Below are 17337 nucleotides of genomic sequence, written 5' to 3' on the forward strand. Positions count from 1 at the left end.
AAGAAGGGTGGCACATCCTGTTGCAGGCTCTCCTAATAAGGAATAACATGAAGCATTCAGTGCCACCCGTACTCTCCATCTGTTCGTGTAATATGGTTGTGATGCAGTTCTGCCTAAACCTCTGCATTTTTGCAGGCACGTGCCCCTTCTGATCATAGTGGGAAGCATCTTTAGAATTAAGCATGTGAAGACTGCCTTTTAGCAAGTGTTTTAACTTCTAGTAATAGATTTCCTTTGTACCTGGTTGATCTAGCATGTGATGACAGGAGTGTAGTGAAGTACCAACTGTACCAGCTTGAGCGTGCTGGCGCCAGACTGATTAAAGTTAAGAAGGACCATTAATAATCATTTAATCTGCCACTTGCTTGTCACAAAACAGAAGGTGAAGACATGATAAGTAAACACAGCAAATGGGACCTCTGTAAATGAGTTTCAAACGCGAGAATCTGAAATTGTGTCCTTCCTGGCCATTTCTTTAGCACAAGAGGCTGACCTTGGTTGTTCTGGGTGTGTGTGGCTCTGGGTGTGTGTGTGGGTGTGTGTGACTCTGGGTGTGTGGCTCTGGGTGTGTGTGGCTCTGGGTGTGTGGGTGTGTGTGTGGCTCTGGGTATGTGGGTGTGTGTGGGGCTCTGGGTGGGTGTGGCTCTGTGTGGGTGTGTGTGGGGGGGCTCTGTGTGGGTATGTGTGTGGGGGGGGGGTATGTGTGTGTGTGGGGGGGGCTCTCTGTGGGTTTTTGTGTGTGTCATTTGCGAGAGATTAAGCTATTGGCATTGTAAATGACAATGCCATTTATTTATGTTTAAAAAAAACAAATAAAAATAATGTCAAGAGCAATGCCAATAGCTCTAACTTTAACAAAGGCAAAACCATTGCATTGTAAATGCTTGTTTTGGGAGTGCTGGACAGTAAATTGCTGCTCGTCCTTCCAGGTTCCAAATAAATGCTTTCATGCTACTTCATTTAAATTATTTTCTTCTCCATTTACCTATCCATCAAAGGTGGGTAAATAATAATAAAAAAAGGGCACCTACGTCATTGGGCCTCCCACCCCCTTCCCTTTTTTCATGCTGTACATCATGAATTGAAGGTTGTGGCAGAGCCAATAGGTCTCAAAGATGAGATCAGTTGTCTGTGCCAATGCTTGTTTTCTCTTGCACGGAGAGAAAATTAAGGATTTTGCTAGCAATGCTGCTCCATGTTTTTAATCGCATTTTTCTGTTTCTGGTGTGGTTTTTATGGATAGAGTTGTTTTATTAGAATATTAAGAAAGATAAAACAAGTTGCCTTTATGTTGTCTTTGTGTTTGTATAATTAGAGGAAATTATTTCCGATAGTTTGCAAGGGAAGAGATTATCTAATGTTACGAATTTAGTGAAGAGAAACAAATACCCTTTTCAGAACTGTTAATAAGAACTTTTTTTTCTTGAATACAAATCTGTGACAGTGAGACCATTGGGGGTTGCTGTTCGCACTTAAGCTTATAAACATCTGTACATTAAAGATGCATGTACAACCAGATGAAATGCTTGGTTTTGTGTAGCTGGAAATATCCAGAAAGCAGTTTACTGTATTAAAAAGAATATTTGCAATAATGCGAGAATTTGAGGCTAAATACGAAAAATCCAGATTGGTTCAGTTCAAGCCTTGCACTTTTAAGACACCCCGATCTTGCTTACGTTCTTTTACCTGCTTGTATGTTTTTAGGTCTCGCGACCTATCGATGCGCGCAAGCGCATCGAGCGGAGCGAGAATTCATGTCGGCAAAACACAAGTCAAACCAAAGGGCTTTCAGCCCCGCGGTTTTCTTGCAGTTCACGTGTATCACGTGAGCAAACATGCACGCGCATCGCATGCAAGCCCAGCCTCTCGCATTCCCAGGCTCTCCCGCCCCCATCCGGCATCAGGCACTCCTCCCACACCTCACGGACATCAGTTCATTTCTCCTCCCCCTCCCCAGCCAGCTTCCCCCAGGCCCCTGCTGCTTCACACCCTCATTGCCTCGCATTCCCAGGCTCTCCCGCCCCCATCCGGCATCAGGCACTCCTCCCACACCTCACGGACATCAGTTCATTTCTCCTCCCCCTCCCCAGCCAGCTTCCCCCAGGCCCCTGCTGCTTCACACCCTCATTGCCGCTCGGCCCCCTCCCATGCCCGCTGTGTCGGATTTCTCCTCCCCCCTCCCCTTCTCTGCCTTGTTTTTTAATGTCTTACTCTCCTCTGTCCTGCCAAACCTATTTCCTTTTTTCCCCTAAACAAACTCACTCTCTTGCTACACCTCGCTTTTTCCTGCATTCTGCCCATGTTTTCCTCTCATACTCTTCAGTCCCCTTCTGCCCTCTATCAAGCCGACTCCCGTTGACCCATGCTCCTCCTCTCTCGCCCTCAACTTACCCAGTATTCTCACCCCCTCCACTCCATGCTCCACTCGGCCCACCTCACGCCTCTTCCTGGTGACTGCTCTCTGGTTAACGTGATACATCAGTTAACAAAAATGTTGGATGAATCATTTATATGTAAAACTGAGCGATCCGTTGTTTCTTAAAAAGTAAATAGTTGTCTCGCCATATGCTACTGTCACAACAGATTGTAATTTTGATTTTATTTGCCGGAATATGTTTGTATCTTTACACATAAACGCACCCTTAGTCTTTTAGCTTCCTCTACGTGACACTACATCTTTTACAGGTACACGGGTTTGGAGCACAGTTATCAGTAAAGGGCAATAAAGCCAAGCACAAAGCTTCCACTGTTATACGCTTGTCTATGATCTAGCGCTCCATAAAGACACAACAGGCCCTGTGCCCAGCTTCCGGTCACGGGACACCGGGGAAGTGAGCACCGCTCACAGCAGGGGATACGTCCACGCATTAGCCGGAACGCATGCAGGATTCCCACATTCTTGTCTATTCTGAAAGAAAGTGTTAGGGGGAAAAACACAAGCCTTCCTGAAAATTCAGATAAGTCAAAAAAGAACAGCTGTTTCCACCTCTTCCCTTCAAGAGCTTTCAGCAAGAAGCCAACCATCTGCCAACTTACGGCAGCTCTGTTTAACAACACTGGCGATGCTCGAGAGGCAAGCATACTCCGGCATAGACTTTCTAAAAGGAATCCATATTGCACAGTAAATTAAAAGCTGTTTGTCTATCCATGCCCTATTTTCCATTTAAAATAATAACCTGCTACGACACTTGCCTCCTAGAAAGCTCTTCTCACGTCATAAGCTGAAATAAAACTTGCTAACCAACATGCTCACTATGGATGAAGATCTTAGTCGCGCACATAAAAAACATTGGTGACCGCCCATCGAATACTCGTCAAGGCCATAGAATCTGTTTTGAAGTCTAGTTCAAAACAGCTCTAGTTAATACTATGAAGGGGAAGACTCTCTATGACAACTACTTTACTGTTCATGGGATACCTCATTCTGAGCGATGTGTACTCTCATTAAAAGAGTGTCTTGATTAACAAGAAAGGCGTTTACAAGGGAAAGTAAAATACAAAAATTTTTTAAAAGGAGCAAACACTGAAAGAATATTACATTTAAAAAAACGCGGTCAGCTTTAGAAGCATTACAAATGATAAAGGTTTAGCTCGGGTGAATACAAAGAGCTACCAAAAACGCATCTGCTGGAATCTTGCAAATAACACTAACACACACACAAAGCTTAATGTAACGTTTTAGTAAGTGTGATAAAAATATCTGTTTTTGTTAAAAAAAAAAAAACCTCAAATTCTCTGGGAAAAAAAACTTAAAGTGATGTGAATGTGTCAGTGGCAACATAAATGTTTTGAACTAAAACAAGCACTGCCGTTGCCAATAGGTCTCGCAGTAGGAAAGTTGGAGCTATTACAATTGCAAATAACAAAGCCCTTTATGTTTTTAAAATGAAAACAAAATTAAAAAGCATTGTTATTTGCAATTGTAATAGCTCCAACTTTCCTACTGCGAGACCTATTGGCAACGCCAGTGCTTGTTTTAAATGCTCTTCCCACCATTCTTTGAAATTATAAGCACTGTCTCACCTGTTATCTGTCTCAGAAATTATGTGAATTGATTCGGATAGTGTAATATTAGAATTGGTTCAGCTGTTGCTCTTAGTTGGAACAATTTGACTCCTCTGCCTTCCATACAAAGAAGGGATGGCAAAAGTGAGGCCTAGCCTCTGCTTCCAATCGAATTGGTGAACTAAATAAGCATGAGGCCATAGGGTAGAGATTTGATACTTACATATTTTTCGTTTTTATCTCACACTTCTAAATAACATTAATTTGTTTTATGATATTGCTTTCGGACTTGAAAATAAACATTTTTAAAATGAAAAAAAAAATAAAACCTTTAACTTTGCTGAGAAATCTGGAGTTGCCCTTAATAGAGAATAGATTATACTTTTAAAGGATTATGCACCCTGGATTCAGTACGTGACAGGACATCTGTAAAGCGAAGAGTGAAACATGCAAACAATCTTTCTAAAAAAATCTTTTTTCAAAATCAACATTCTTTTTTAGTTTAAAGGAGTGCTCTACTAACAGATCCTCTTTCTTTAGGTTGGTCAAGAGTTGGAGGTTCGGCCTGGCATTGTTTCGAAGGACAGTGAGGGAAAACTCATGTGCAAGCCAATTTTCTCCAAAATTGTCTCCCTTTTTGCTGAGCATAATGATCTGCAATATGCTGCTCCTGGAGGCCTCATTGGTAAGAGTCAATGTCTAAATAAATTATTTTCGCTTCCCCATCCTGATTAGTCTTTTTGGGAATTGGCATTGTAAGAGTTTTTCATACTCCTGAGGAAGGACGATGATGGCGCTGATGAATTAGGCATATGGTCTTGGTGCCGGAAATGGTAAGGTGTTTGTGCTAACCCAAGGGGGAATGTTGCAAGATCTGTGTTCGTTATCGATTTGCCTTTCAAAGGAGAGTTTATGGTTGTGAGACTTTTTTTTGTGGTCCTTGGGAAGTCAGTGGATACTGGGCAGTATCTTTCTTGGGTACTGGTGTGCACTACAGCTGATAATCATGTTAACTACCTTTGGGTGATTGTCTCGCTAATAAGGAGAGTGACCAGTTAAGACTTACGCAGAGTATGGCACAATAAATAGAACTCCACATCAATGTCGAGTCATTGCTGTAACTTTAAAGAAGTTTCAGAATTTTGTTCCTGGTAATTAAAACTAGTGATAAAAAATATTGTGCCTACATATCTATATTTACATAAAGACCACAATGCACGATTAAAGTGCAGTTATGGTTACAAATTAAAACCATTGAAATCTTCAAGTCTTGATTAGGGCTACAATCCATGAATCGCTCAACAGACATGCAAACCAAACTTGCCTACCAAATGGAATACTTTTGACCTTACCATTAATGAATCGGATGAAATAATAAATATAAATCTTCGTGCAGACGTTTCAACTTGCAAAGTGCGGCCAACCCCTCCAATCCAGGGTCTTCGAATGTGCGCAGGTGGTTGGCCGCAGAGCTTTCATAAGGCAGTAGGCTGCTTCCTACATTCACCGCGTGTAGCAAGGCCCTGTTCCAAATCTGCTTTATGTGGGCAGCACCCACAAGCAAAGTAAAAGTCCACTTAATACTCGGGGGCGTGGCTAGGCACGCAATGGCGAAGGAAGCAACAGGGTAGAGCTCTGATCCGAGCTCCCCTACCCCGGGCCGATTGTCCGTCCCTCTTATCCTGAATGGACCACAACTGCAGGCGGAGTACCAGATAACCCTCCTTCACAGGTAGGCCAAGTTTGCAGCTGATCGCTGCTTTGGGACCGCTCTGGCGCTGCTTGACAGACTGCTGCCGTGTCGGACACTGCTGATCCGGCGGAGGAGATCATGCGAGGACGTGGTCTCAACTTAATCACTAGGCCTCATAACGCGGCCTACACTGTGTGCAAGTGAACCGCCCGATGATCGGCAATCGAACCTGATAGGCAGTTCCTGCACCCCCGCGACCCTGAGGCACAGCGACCCACAAAACCCACTCGCACCCACCCCTGCGTAGGACCCGAGTGGAGGCCGGGGAAGAACGGAGCTCTGAACACCTGGTGGCGAGAACGGGCTGGGACGGCGAGACGTGCTTGAGGGAGAGACACAGTCCACCCGGCCACACTGTACAATGTAGACGACGAGCGGACACGAGACCTTCCCGAGAACCGAGCTGCGAGGTACGCCGCGAGGGCGCCATTCACAAAGGTCCGCTGTGGGGGGCACAACCGACCACCACTGCATCGTAGCTGGACTCAAACAACTTAGACACGGAGACTGCACCTGATATACCTGGGGATCCTACGCAGAGACAGGAACCAGCGACGGATCCTTGCAGCACGAGCCGCTAGCACCCCTGACAGCGGGTCACTGGGAAACCGAACCGCGATCCGGGCGCGCCAGTACCAAGACACGCCAGGAACCTGCCGCCGATCACGTGAAGGGACCCCCGGATTGGCGATCTCGGAGACCCCATCGCGGCGGACAACGACTGGAGGGTAAGGAGGGGGATGGGAGAGCACAGGCCACTCCCCGCCCGCCCAGGAGTGGCAGGGGTCGCGTACTCTACAACCGGTGCTGGCTCCGCCGAGGCGGCGGAGTTAAGGGGATCCTAGTGGAGCGCGCCAAACGCCGCACCGACACGCGGGGACTTCACAACACCAACTACACACCCTAACTGGCTACCCTATCTAGTGATCCTTGCCCGATCGACTGCACCCGCTGCTCATCACCCCCGTGAAGTGCTGGGGGAGAAGTGAACTGACGGCGCCCACGCCCGACACACTGACTGTCCTTACTGCAGCTCACAGTGCTCGAATCCTATTAACCCAACTGCCTAGCCTACAAGCCGAAGCGTTCCCCGACAGTTCGAACCTGCTAAGCTGCGAAGGCTGCTGTTGCCCACCATCTTGCCCATGTCTGGGGGCGTGAAGACGCGCACTGGCACTGGAGGTGCATTGGCGAAGGGGAAATTGGGCAAATCATCCACAAAAATGAATACTGACCAAGTGACGACGAAACTAGACCATGTGCTGGCTGTTATGGAATGCCTGGAAGAGTCCCTCCAACAGACTCGTACCTCACTAGAGACTAAAATCGACAGTGTGGCGATTGATCTCAACCACCTCAGAGCCGACCACAAAAAATTGGCGGACCGCACCAAATCACTGGAGGGAACGGTGGCAGACTTGGGACCCCGGGTGCACCAAGCGGACAAACACATCCAAGATCTCCTGAATAGGGTTGAGTTTCAAGAGGATCGTGCTGAGGACGCGGAGGGACAGGCACGAAGAAACAACATCAGACTTGTAGGTGTGCCGGAGAAATGGGAAGGGGCAGACCCCACGCAACGTGTAGAAGAGTGGCTGAGAGCTATTCTCCCAGAAGGTACGCTGTCACCACATTTCGTGGTGAAACGAGCACACCGCGTACCTACAAGACCACTTCCATCGGGATTCAATTCCAGGCCACTGCTCCTCCGCGTCCTTAATTAGAGACCGAGATGCAATTTTACGGGAAGCAAGGAAACTCGACACAATCCAAATTGAGAACGCCAAAATAATGTTCTTCCCTGACTATATAGTCCAAGTGCAACGACAGAGACACTCCTTCCTGGATGTTAAACGGCGACTGCGTCAGGCGGATCTCAAGTACTCACTACTCTTCCCCGCCAAATTGAGAGTGGTGGCGCAAGACAAGACACACTTCTTCACTTGCCCAGAGGAAGTTGAGGCTTGGCTGGACGGTGGTGTGAGCGAGGCGCCCCGGCGGACGCAGGGGACAGTTAATATATTGCGGTCCCGTGGGGCGCGACGATGCCCCAGACGCAAATCGCCCAAGCCCCATCAAATACAGGAGGTGATTTCTCATTCCCCAACTACAGAACTGGTCTTACAGGAACAACAAGATGCACTCCGCAAAGTTACGGAGATCAGTAGCTCCCCGACGCCGTCCTTTGCCCTCAACGCCAGCCCGAGTGCGTTCCCGAGCGATGATGAAGCCATCTACGGAATATCAGACTCCGTTATCTACGGACCCACCCGATGTCACGCAACAGTCAGCAGATTTACTCAACTGACAAGAGCAACAAGGTCCCCCCTATGGCTATATGGCAGGCGTTGTCTCCCCTGCATGTACAGTGCTTGCTTCAGTGTGGGTGAGATGGGCCGATGACCGATGCGGGACGCCTTTGACACAGGAAGATGGCGACAACGAGACGCAGTGAGTAACAATCCATTACATTGAACACTGCTGCTGCACCTTACTCCTGCCAATCTCCCCCCACCCACGCCAGCTGGATTCTGGCTATCAGAGGCATGGATCTGCCAGAGACATGTGCCCCCGCACGACCCTTCCTTTGAAGCCTTGCACCGGGTGGACTCACTTCTATAGAACTCGTCCAGGATGCCCTCGGACCTGCCTGCGGGCTGTGACCTCTTCACTGTAGCCCGGGGTGGGGAATGAAACACCCCCCTGTATACCTGATATCATTGATTATCAGTCTTGCGCTTAACGCCTAACACCCCCTAGAACTGTAAGATTTATTGTCTCTTTTGAGACTTTAGACGGCAGCATGTTCCGCAACCGACCTTTTGGTATTATTTACTGTTTAGACCTATCCTGGTCTGTTGTGTTAATGTGTTTATACCCAAGTTGCATTAATGAGGACTACTTGCTTGTGACACTACACCTATGTTTGTATGTGGGACAGGGGGAGATGTGGGGGGCTGCGTGGGGCGGGCCGGGGGCGGACGGGGGGGGGAATAGGAAACACCTAGGCAACAGACATGGCTGAGATAAAAAATTGTACCTGGAATGTCAGAGGCATGCACACGCCATCATGTAGATATCAAATATACTCCTATCTAAAACGACACCGGATACATTTTGCACTCTTACAAGAGACACATCTGAACAAAACTGAACTACGCACATTACACCGCAGGTGGCGTGGGCAACTATATGCCATAGAATACTCTTCATTTGCCCGCGGAACACTGCTATGGGTTCAGCCTGGGACCCCTCTGACTGTGTCACAAACACATGTCGACCCTGATGGTAGGTTCGTGGTGATTCAGGGCAGGCTGGATGGGCAGCCAGTGGTACTAGGCTCCTTATATTCTCCAAACACTGAGCAAGGAGGTTTCTTTGCACGGCTCTCACTGACATTGGCACCTTGGCATGGCGTCCCGTGGATCTTAGGGGGCGATTATAACTGCATCCTGGATGCACAGCTAGATCGCTCTTCCCCACCTCAACACGGCACGCCTGGACACGGGGCCATGAAAGCGTTAACTACCTGGGCCACGCAATGGGGCCTACATGACGCATGGCGCACTCACAATCCCACTGCTAAGGTATATTCATACTACTCGGGAGCACATGACCTGCACGTGCGGCTAGTTAGATACATGGTATCAACTGACCTGCTGCCCCTTGCCACCGACACACGATACATGGGCCGCACCCACTCTGACCACAATCCACACATATTAGATATAGCATGGGAACTCCCACACCCTCCCATCCCCACCTGGAGGCTCCAACCGGCCCTGCTGCAAGATGCAGCATTCCGACACTCCGTCCTCACGCAAACAGCGCAGTATTTCGAGGAAAATGCAGGCACGGCATCCTCCCCCCAGATAGTGGGATGCCTTCAAGGTCGTAATCCGAGGACACTGCTTAGGCACACAAGGACACATGCGGAAACAACTAGAGAGCGACTTGACACACGTGGAGTCTGATCTGCTCCAACGGGAGCAGGATGCAATTAATGACGCTGACTGCGCTCTACTGACGGCACGTGCGGAACACACGCGGCTGATGGATCGACTTCGTAACCTTAATTACGCAGCCCACTCAGCACGCACACATCACCTCAGCGACAAACCGGGCAAATTACTAGCTTGGCTCATCAACCAGGAGGATCGTGCGCAGCCGGTGTCAGCGATCAACACTGATGAGGGTGGGGTGGCCTATACACAGAAAAAAATACATGAAGCTTTCACAAGACACTACCAATTGCTATATAACTCCCATCTGTGAGTCCCCCGCGCAGATATAGTAGAATACCTCTCCGACTTACAACTGCCACAGTTGACTGCTGCACAACAGGATGACCTCGGGGCACCGATCACATCTGAGGAGCTCCGCGCAGCCATTTTTAGGTCTCGCCTGTCGATGCGCATGCGCATCGAGCAAGGCGAGAGTATTGGCACTTATCCGCTCTTTATCCACACTGCAAGGAATCGTGGCGATTCCTTGCAGTGCACGAGAAATTTAAGCTCAATGCGCATGCGCATTGAGCTTAAAAGCGCGTGCACAAGCCCCAGCCGCCTGCCTTGCCTACTCTCCCGCCCCCTCACTTCTTGATTGCACGGCCGCTAGGCCGTGCCTCCCCTACTCCTCCTCCTACTCTCCTCCCCTCCCGTCTGTTCCCGCACTCCTCCCACACCCCCGCTCCGCCCCCTCACTCTCTCTGCCCGCCCGCTCTCCACTCTATCAGGCAGCCCTGCTGCTTAACACCCTCTCCCCCGCTCCGGACAGGTCATGTCTCTACCCCGCTGTTGATAAATGCATTGCTATAGAAACATCTGCGTCCACAACGACCCTTCTTACTGCATATTGCGGAGAAACCAGGGTGCCGCTATGTAGGAAAAGGGCTGCTTATTCACAGAAGGACTTGGTAAAACTGCATATTTCAGCGCGCTGAGCAGCTTAATTACCTCCTGTCTTGCCCCAGTATTTTAGGCGAGATATCGCTCTACGCATAGCGTAGGAGGTAGACTGGGCAGGGAATACTAGGCGGCGGTGGCTGGCCGCGGGCACAGCCCTTCCTGCCGTCCACAGCATAACCCATACTCCCTTATAGACTTCAGATCATGACACGCTGGTGTTAAATGCCTTTCCTGTTTGGATGCCTTTCCTGTCTTTGCTGCAACACGCGAAAGACGGAAACAGGGAAACTTCGTCCCCACCCCCCTCGTTATTCTTTGATGCCTGCAGACTGTTACCCCCGCTGAAATACGACATCGTAAGATAGATATTCTTGAGTTTTGATAGTGGCGATGTGATGCAGACCGGTTCTTCTCCTCAATGTAGCAGCAGTTAGATCTGACAGTGCTTGGAGTATTTTACAGAAAGGGAATACTCGATGTCCTTCTTTATGCAATTATTACCCACAGACTTTTCTCGGCATCAGAGATTTGTGATTGTTGGTATCTGATTGATGTACATATTCCCTGCTCTTTCGTACACACTTTACAGCCCAGTTGATTTAGTCAACAATAGAGATTGTTGGGCTGTGTAGCCCATTGCATATATTACTGCCGGGCTGTACACAACGCGTCGCCCACGGACTGATACTTACTGATCTGTATTACCCACTGCAGATTGAGTACTTTCCCGGTATAAGGACCACCCAGCGATAAAAAACTACCCCGTTACTTAACCCATACGCAGTGATTGAAATTGAACAATAAAACTGCAGGTTCTTACTGTCCCTGGCTGCTATTGAGTACTGGCAGTGCTTAATTTGTGTACGGGGGAGTGCCGGTGCCCGAAACTGTGGTCACAAGTTGGCGTCCGGTGCACTTAAACGTCGACGCATACACAGGCTGGTAGTCTTAACTCGACTACCAGACGTTCACTGCTTTCTCGCTCTTGTAGGTACCTGCTTTGTACCTTTGCAGGTTTTTGTTTTGTACCTTTGTGACGGGTTTGCCGTTAAATTCTGTACAGTAGTTAAACATTATACGTATTACATCCGTGATGAAACGTGCAAGTACTCTCCCTTCCAAATTAAATAAGTGCCGGCACTTTGACCTGCCTGTATGTAGTGGACATCCAGACAAAGCGCCAGGAGCCGGTGAGTTGGAAAGGGCTTAGTGTTCATTAAACGCCACGGTTTGTTTACACATCATAGCAGTGAAGGGGTTCTGGCCTGAACTTGTGGTGCATTCGAGAGTGATTGGCTTGGTAAAATTACTAATGCTAAATGCTTCGTCAGTTCGTCCTGAGACATGCCTACACCCTTGTATGCGAGAGACGCCCTTGGTGTTTCGAGCCAAGTACTTTGCTTTCTCCACTTTACCCTTGATCCAAGGGAGATACCAGCAGAGCAGACATATGGCAGAATGCCCAGCGTCATTCTCCGTCGCTGACAATTATTTCCCCAGGGATCTGTGGGTTACGGGAAGTAAAGTGTTTGGCTCCAGCGAAGAACACTCCTTCAGAGGTCATGTCCGCCGGAAAGCGACGTAAGGCTACTGCTAGATGTACCTAGAAGTGGCAGGCATGTTAGACACGTTAAAAAAGCACACTAGGGTTATTTACAAAGTATGTGAGGAGTCACCGGTTCAGACTGTGCTTTTTAACTTGCATTGCTTTGGTAAACTTCGAGAAAAGGTATCCATGCTTAAACCATTTTACGTTGTATGTTTATACATTTTTTAAACGCATTATTCACTCAGATAGTGATTTATGTTGGGTAAAATAACCCCCCCCCCCCCCCCCCCCCCACCCCTACTCTCCCAGCTGGTGCCGCTCCACCCCCTGCGGCATCAAAGGCTTTCACGGCCGGCCGGCCATGCTTTCAGTTTCACGACCGGCCGGCCGTGTGAAGTGCATTTCACAGCCCGCTCTCCCTGCTACGCCCCCTGCTCCGGCCGAGACGCATTTCTCCTCCCTCCTCCCCCCTCCCCATGCACCCTCAGTGGTGACATGCTCAGGCACTGCATGTGTTTAAAAAAAAAACTGATTTCCGAGTTGTACTCGAGCATTTGGCAGCCGAGACGGTTTAGCTTTGCCAGTGATTGTAACGCTCAGGCACTGCATGTGTTTAAAAAAAAAAACTGATTTCCGAGTTGTACTCGAGCATTTGGCAGCCGAGACAGTTTAGTTTTGCCAGTGATTGTCTTGCAGTAGTCCTAGGATTCTTCTACATATCCATCTTTGCCTTCCCTGCCACCGCTTTGCTATGCTCTATTTACACAACCCCCCCTAAACACCTGAATGCACCCTATTTTCGTTACCTTCAGCGTCTGACAGCAGCGCGTTTAACGTGTAGCATACTATTGGCATAGTTCCAGTCAAGCCCTTTACATCCCCGCCATCTCTTTGCTATACCCGATTGCAAAATCCCCCCCCCCTTTCTGAACACCCGAAAGCAGGCTATTTTATAATTATTACCTACAGCGTCTGCCGATACCTCGGGCAAACTGTGGCGGAATATTGGTACTAGGCACTCACCCCCTCACCCTCACTCACCCTCACTCACCCTCACTCACCCTCACTCACCCTCAACCCCTCACTCACCCTCAACCCCTCACTCACCCTCACTCACCCTCACTCACCCTCACTCATCCTCACTCACCCTCAACCCCTCACCCTCACCCACCCTCAACCCCTCACCCTAACTCACACTCACCCTCACTCACCCTCACTCACCCTCACCCTCACTCACCCTCACTCGCCCTCCCTCGCCCTCACTCTCAACCACCCTCACTCACCCTCACTCACCCTCACTCACCCTCACCCACCCTCAGCCTCACTCACCCTCAACCCCTCACCCTCACACAGTGCAATAGGTCTCGGAGCATTTGAGTTAGAGCTTTTAGAATTGTTTATGGCTTTTTTTATTTGTAATTCTTTAGCATTGGCTACAGGAAACAAAAATGCTAAAGATTTACAAAAAAAACCCATAAACAATTCTAAAAGCACTAACTCTAATGCTGCGAGACCTATTGCATTTCCAATGCTTGTTATTAACTTGTCTTACGGCAAATCCCACGGCCCGGGCGGGATACCCGCCTAGTTTTACAAGGCCTGCTCAGACGTCCTTATTCCTGCATTACTAAAAGTATATGCAGCGGCCACGGAGGACACCTCCCTTCCTCCCACACTGGACAAAGCTAACCTTATCTCCGTCCTCAAGTCTGGCAAAGACGCTACACACATGGGCTCCTATCGCCCGTTGGCGCTCTTAAATACGGATTACAAAATACTTGCCTCCACCTTAGCCCAGAGGCTGGCCCCCTTGGTTCCAGGGTTGGTACACCAAGACCAAAGCGGCTTTGTTCCCACACATAGCACCTCACATAATATACGCAGACTGTTTCGCATACAGAAATGCGCTACTCGCCAATGGCCACGGTCGGGGTGCCTAGTACTGGACCTCAAAAAGGCCTTTGACTTGGTGGAGTGGCCATATCTAGCAGCAGTGATGGGAAAATACGACTTAGGGGACGGTTACACAGATATGGTTAAACTGTACGAACGGGCAGACTCCTTTCGGATGCCTTTCGAGTGCGAAGAGGCACCAGACAGGGCTGCCCCCTGTCCCCACTGTTGTTTTCTATAGCTATGGAGCCTCTGGCCACGATATTGCGAGCACGAGGGGAGGAGTGGGGAATCCCGATGGCGGATGGTATACATGCAGTCTCGCTCTATGCAGACGACCTGCTTCTATACGTCAAGGATTTGACCAACATCCCGAGATCTCTGGCTGCAATATTCCAGACCTTTGAGGACATGTCAGGCTTACGAGTCAACTGGACCAAGTCGGGCGCCTAGTCATTTAGCCCGGAAACACCTGCATGCAAAATTAGATTCGGGGGCGAGAGACTCTATTGGTATCCCACGACGTTCCGATATCTGGGAATATACATATATAGGAACCCGTCGGACGTACTGGATGGGAACCTGACGAGAGCGATCTCCTCATTGCGCACACAGGTGGCTTTCTGGAAAACCCTTCCCCTGAATGTGCCAAGACGAGTGGCGCTAACGAAAATGATAGTCCTTCCACGACTATTGTACTACTATGCCAACATCCCGAACTACGTCCCTACCAAAGTGTTCCGTGACTTGGGAACCCTACTTCGCGACCTAATCTGGAACACGGGTAGACCCCGTGTAGCGCTGGCGAAGATGTATATGACCACTGAGGCGGGGGCCTGGCGGTCCCCATTCTGGAATTGTACTATCTGGCAGCACAATTGCAGTGGGTATCGAGATGGCTAATTGGCAAAAACTTGGTAAACACTGCCACGGATACCAATCACTGGACACACACATAAATTTGCACGTTGTTCCACCCCCTGGCTAAAGGCCCGCGCCCCACACAACGGTGGTGCACAAGTGCTTCCTGCGATGCTTAAAGCCGTACGCCCCAGTGCTCCCCTTACTGGGCACTCCCAGAGGAGATGGAATAGTAACGGAGGCCATGCAGGGGAGATGGACGCAGGCGGGAGTGGAGACATTAGGGGACCTCTATGCCGACGGAACATTACTCACCTTTGCTGAGCTTGCAGCGGACACAGGCTTACCAGCTGGTCAATTTCTGACTCATGCCTCCCTGGTGAGAACACTAGCGAATGCCTGGGGCGATCTCTCTGAGGAGCCGCCAATGCATCAATTCATGCAATGTATGCATGTCATGGGCAACGGCACCCATGTGGTACACTGGCTGGCACAAGCTCTCTTGGTACATACGCAGCACTCCACCCGACAACTAAGAGACAAATGGGAAGTGGACAGAGGGAGGGCCTGGACACAGAAAGAATGGGCAATGGTGCTGTATAGCCCAGTCAATGTCCCATGTAACTCTCGTTTCAAAATTATACAATGCTATATTTTACACCGTACGTACCTGTCGCCTGATAAAATTAACAGATACTTCTCAGTCACCAACACTGCATGCCAGAGATGCTCCTTGGTTGGAGCAGACCTGTTACATATGCTCTGGCTGTGCCCCAGCGTCCAGTCGTACTGGAACACGATCACAACACTTCTGACACAATGCACAGACGAAGACATACCGCACACATGGGAGGCCTGCATCTTGGGGCTTTACAAAAGGACTAAACTCAACAAAGTACCGGCACGGTTCTGGGATCTGGGACTTGTCTCGGCCAAAAGTCTACTCACCAAACGATGGAAACACAGCGAACCCCCGCATATTCGACACTGGTACGCCTCTTTCACTAATTGGGCGGGGGCGGAGGGCACAGTGTTGCGCCGAGAGGAAACAATGGGACTGCGAAAATTCCCTATTGCACACCTGGGATGCTGCACTGAAGTCCTTCCAGCAAGCTAGTCTAGCGCAAGGGATCACCTGAAATAAGACACACTCTCGGACTGGACCGCAGACATGGGAATCGCTGGATTCTTCATATACCCCACACCTCCCTCACCGCCTGCGGCTAGTTACACGACATGACATGCGTATCCATATGGCAGCAGAGTTGGCAGGGAGTGCAGCGAATCATAATTACAAACCCAGCACGCACAGGTGAGGCTGCTTCCCTGAAACTTGGAAACAGCTGTACTGTCTCTCCACCTGATTATTGTCATTATATGTACTGAATACAACTGCCATTGATTAAGAAATGTTAATAAAATATATTCAAACAAAAAAAAGTCCACTTAATACTCTTCCACCCTACCTTATTTTCAATCTGTACCACCGTTTCAGAGCTGTACTTCACCCTTATACTCAGAGTGCCTGTCACCCCAACATGGCAATGCAAAACGTAAAGTGAAAATTCGCCCCCTCCGATGCCCCATTCACCACCAGAGTTGCTACCTTTCTAAAACATATTCTGCCCATCCTTTACATTTTGCTGACTGTTCTCACATACTTTTTAATGTATTTCTTTGCGTTTGCTGTTTGAGGTCTGTTGGGGCGGCTAAAGGGTTTTAGGTCTCAGCTTGCCAATGCTCTTGCGCATTGCTGGCGAGACATATAGAGGGCCACCAGTAAATCCTACCAAGAGATTTTGGAGTGCGGATTACGCCCAGTGAATGTGAGGCATTCAAGCGCGAAGCTTCGCCAGCGTGCGCTCGGCCTCACTTCTCGCTCACACCCCATATGCTCGTTCCCTCCCACCCTTCTGACTTCAAAGGAACGCCGCTCCCCTGCTCCACCGCCACTTACTCTGTTTTTTTTTTTATCCCCGCTTTCCGCCCGCCACAGCAATGCCGAGAGATTTTTAAGCAGTGCGGCACGCCGCACTTACATTTATCACAATGATGTCTTGCTATCACCTAACTGCTACTCGTTCATTGATTTCCTCCCTGTCTCTATAACATCCCTTTTCCTTTATCACATGCCACTTTTATTTGCTAGTTGTCATCCGCAATGCGTGTTTTCTGACTCCCATCAGGCCTAGTTTGCTTTTATTATGTGTTCGCTTTTCCATTACTGCATGCCTACGCACATACTGTTTATTACGCTTTTTGTTTGCTCTGCACTCTAATTTGTCAAACACCTTACTACATTGCACATTTTATTTACACGCTCCCTCCCAGCTCGTCTCTAGCAGGTCCTTTCTACTGTAATACATGCC

The 17337-nt window shown here is 49.0% G+C and overlaps 1 protein-coding gene across 1 annotated transcript in view; it reads left to right on the top strand.

Moving 5' to 3' along the window:
* The window catches only part of EIF2S3 (eukaryotic translation initiation factor 2 subunit gamma), a 438788-nt gene that overhangs the window by 236064 nt on the left and 185387 nt on the right, over positions 1–17337 (top strand). Inside the window, exon 9 of the mRNA XM_086936140.1 lies at positions 4546–4690. Coding sequence (XP_086792266.1) covers positions 4546–4690 — 145 coding nt within the window. The remainder of the gene's footprint in view (positions 1–4545; positions 4691–17337) is intronic.

The sequence above is a fragment of the Lissotriton vulgaris genome, chromosome 8 (genome assembly GCF_964263255.1).
Source record: "Lissotriton vulgaris chromosome 8, aLisVul1.2, whole genome shotgun sequence".
In the NCBI taxonomy this organism is placed as follows: Eukaryota; Metazoa; Chordata; class Amphibia; order Caudata; family Salamandridae; genus Lissotriton; species Lissotriton vulgaris.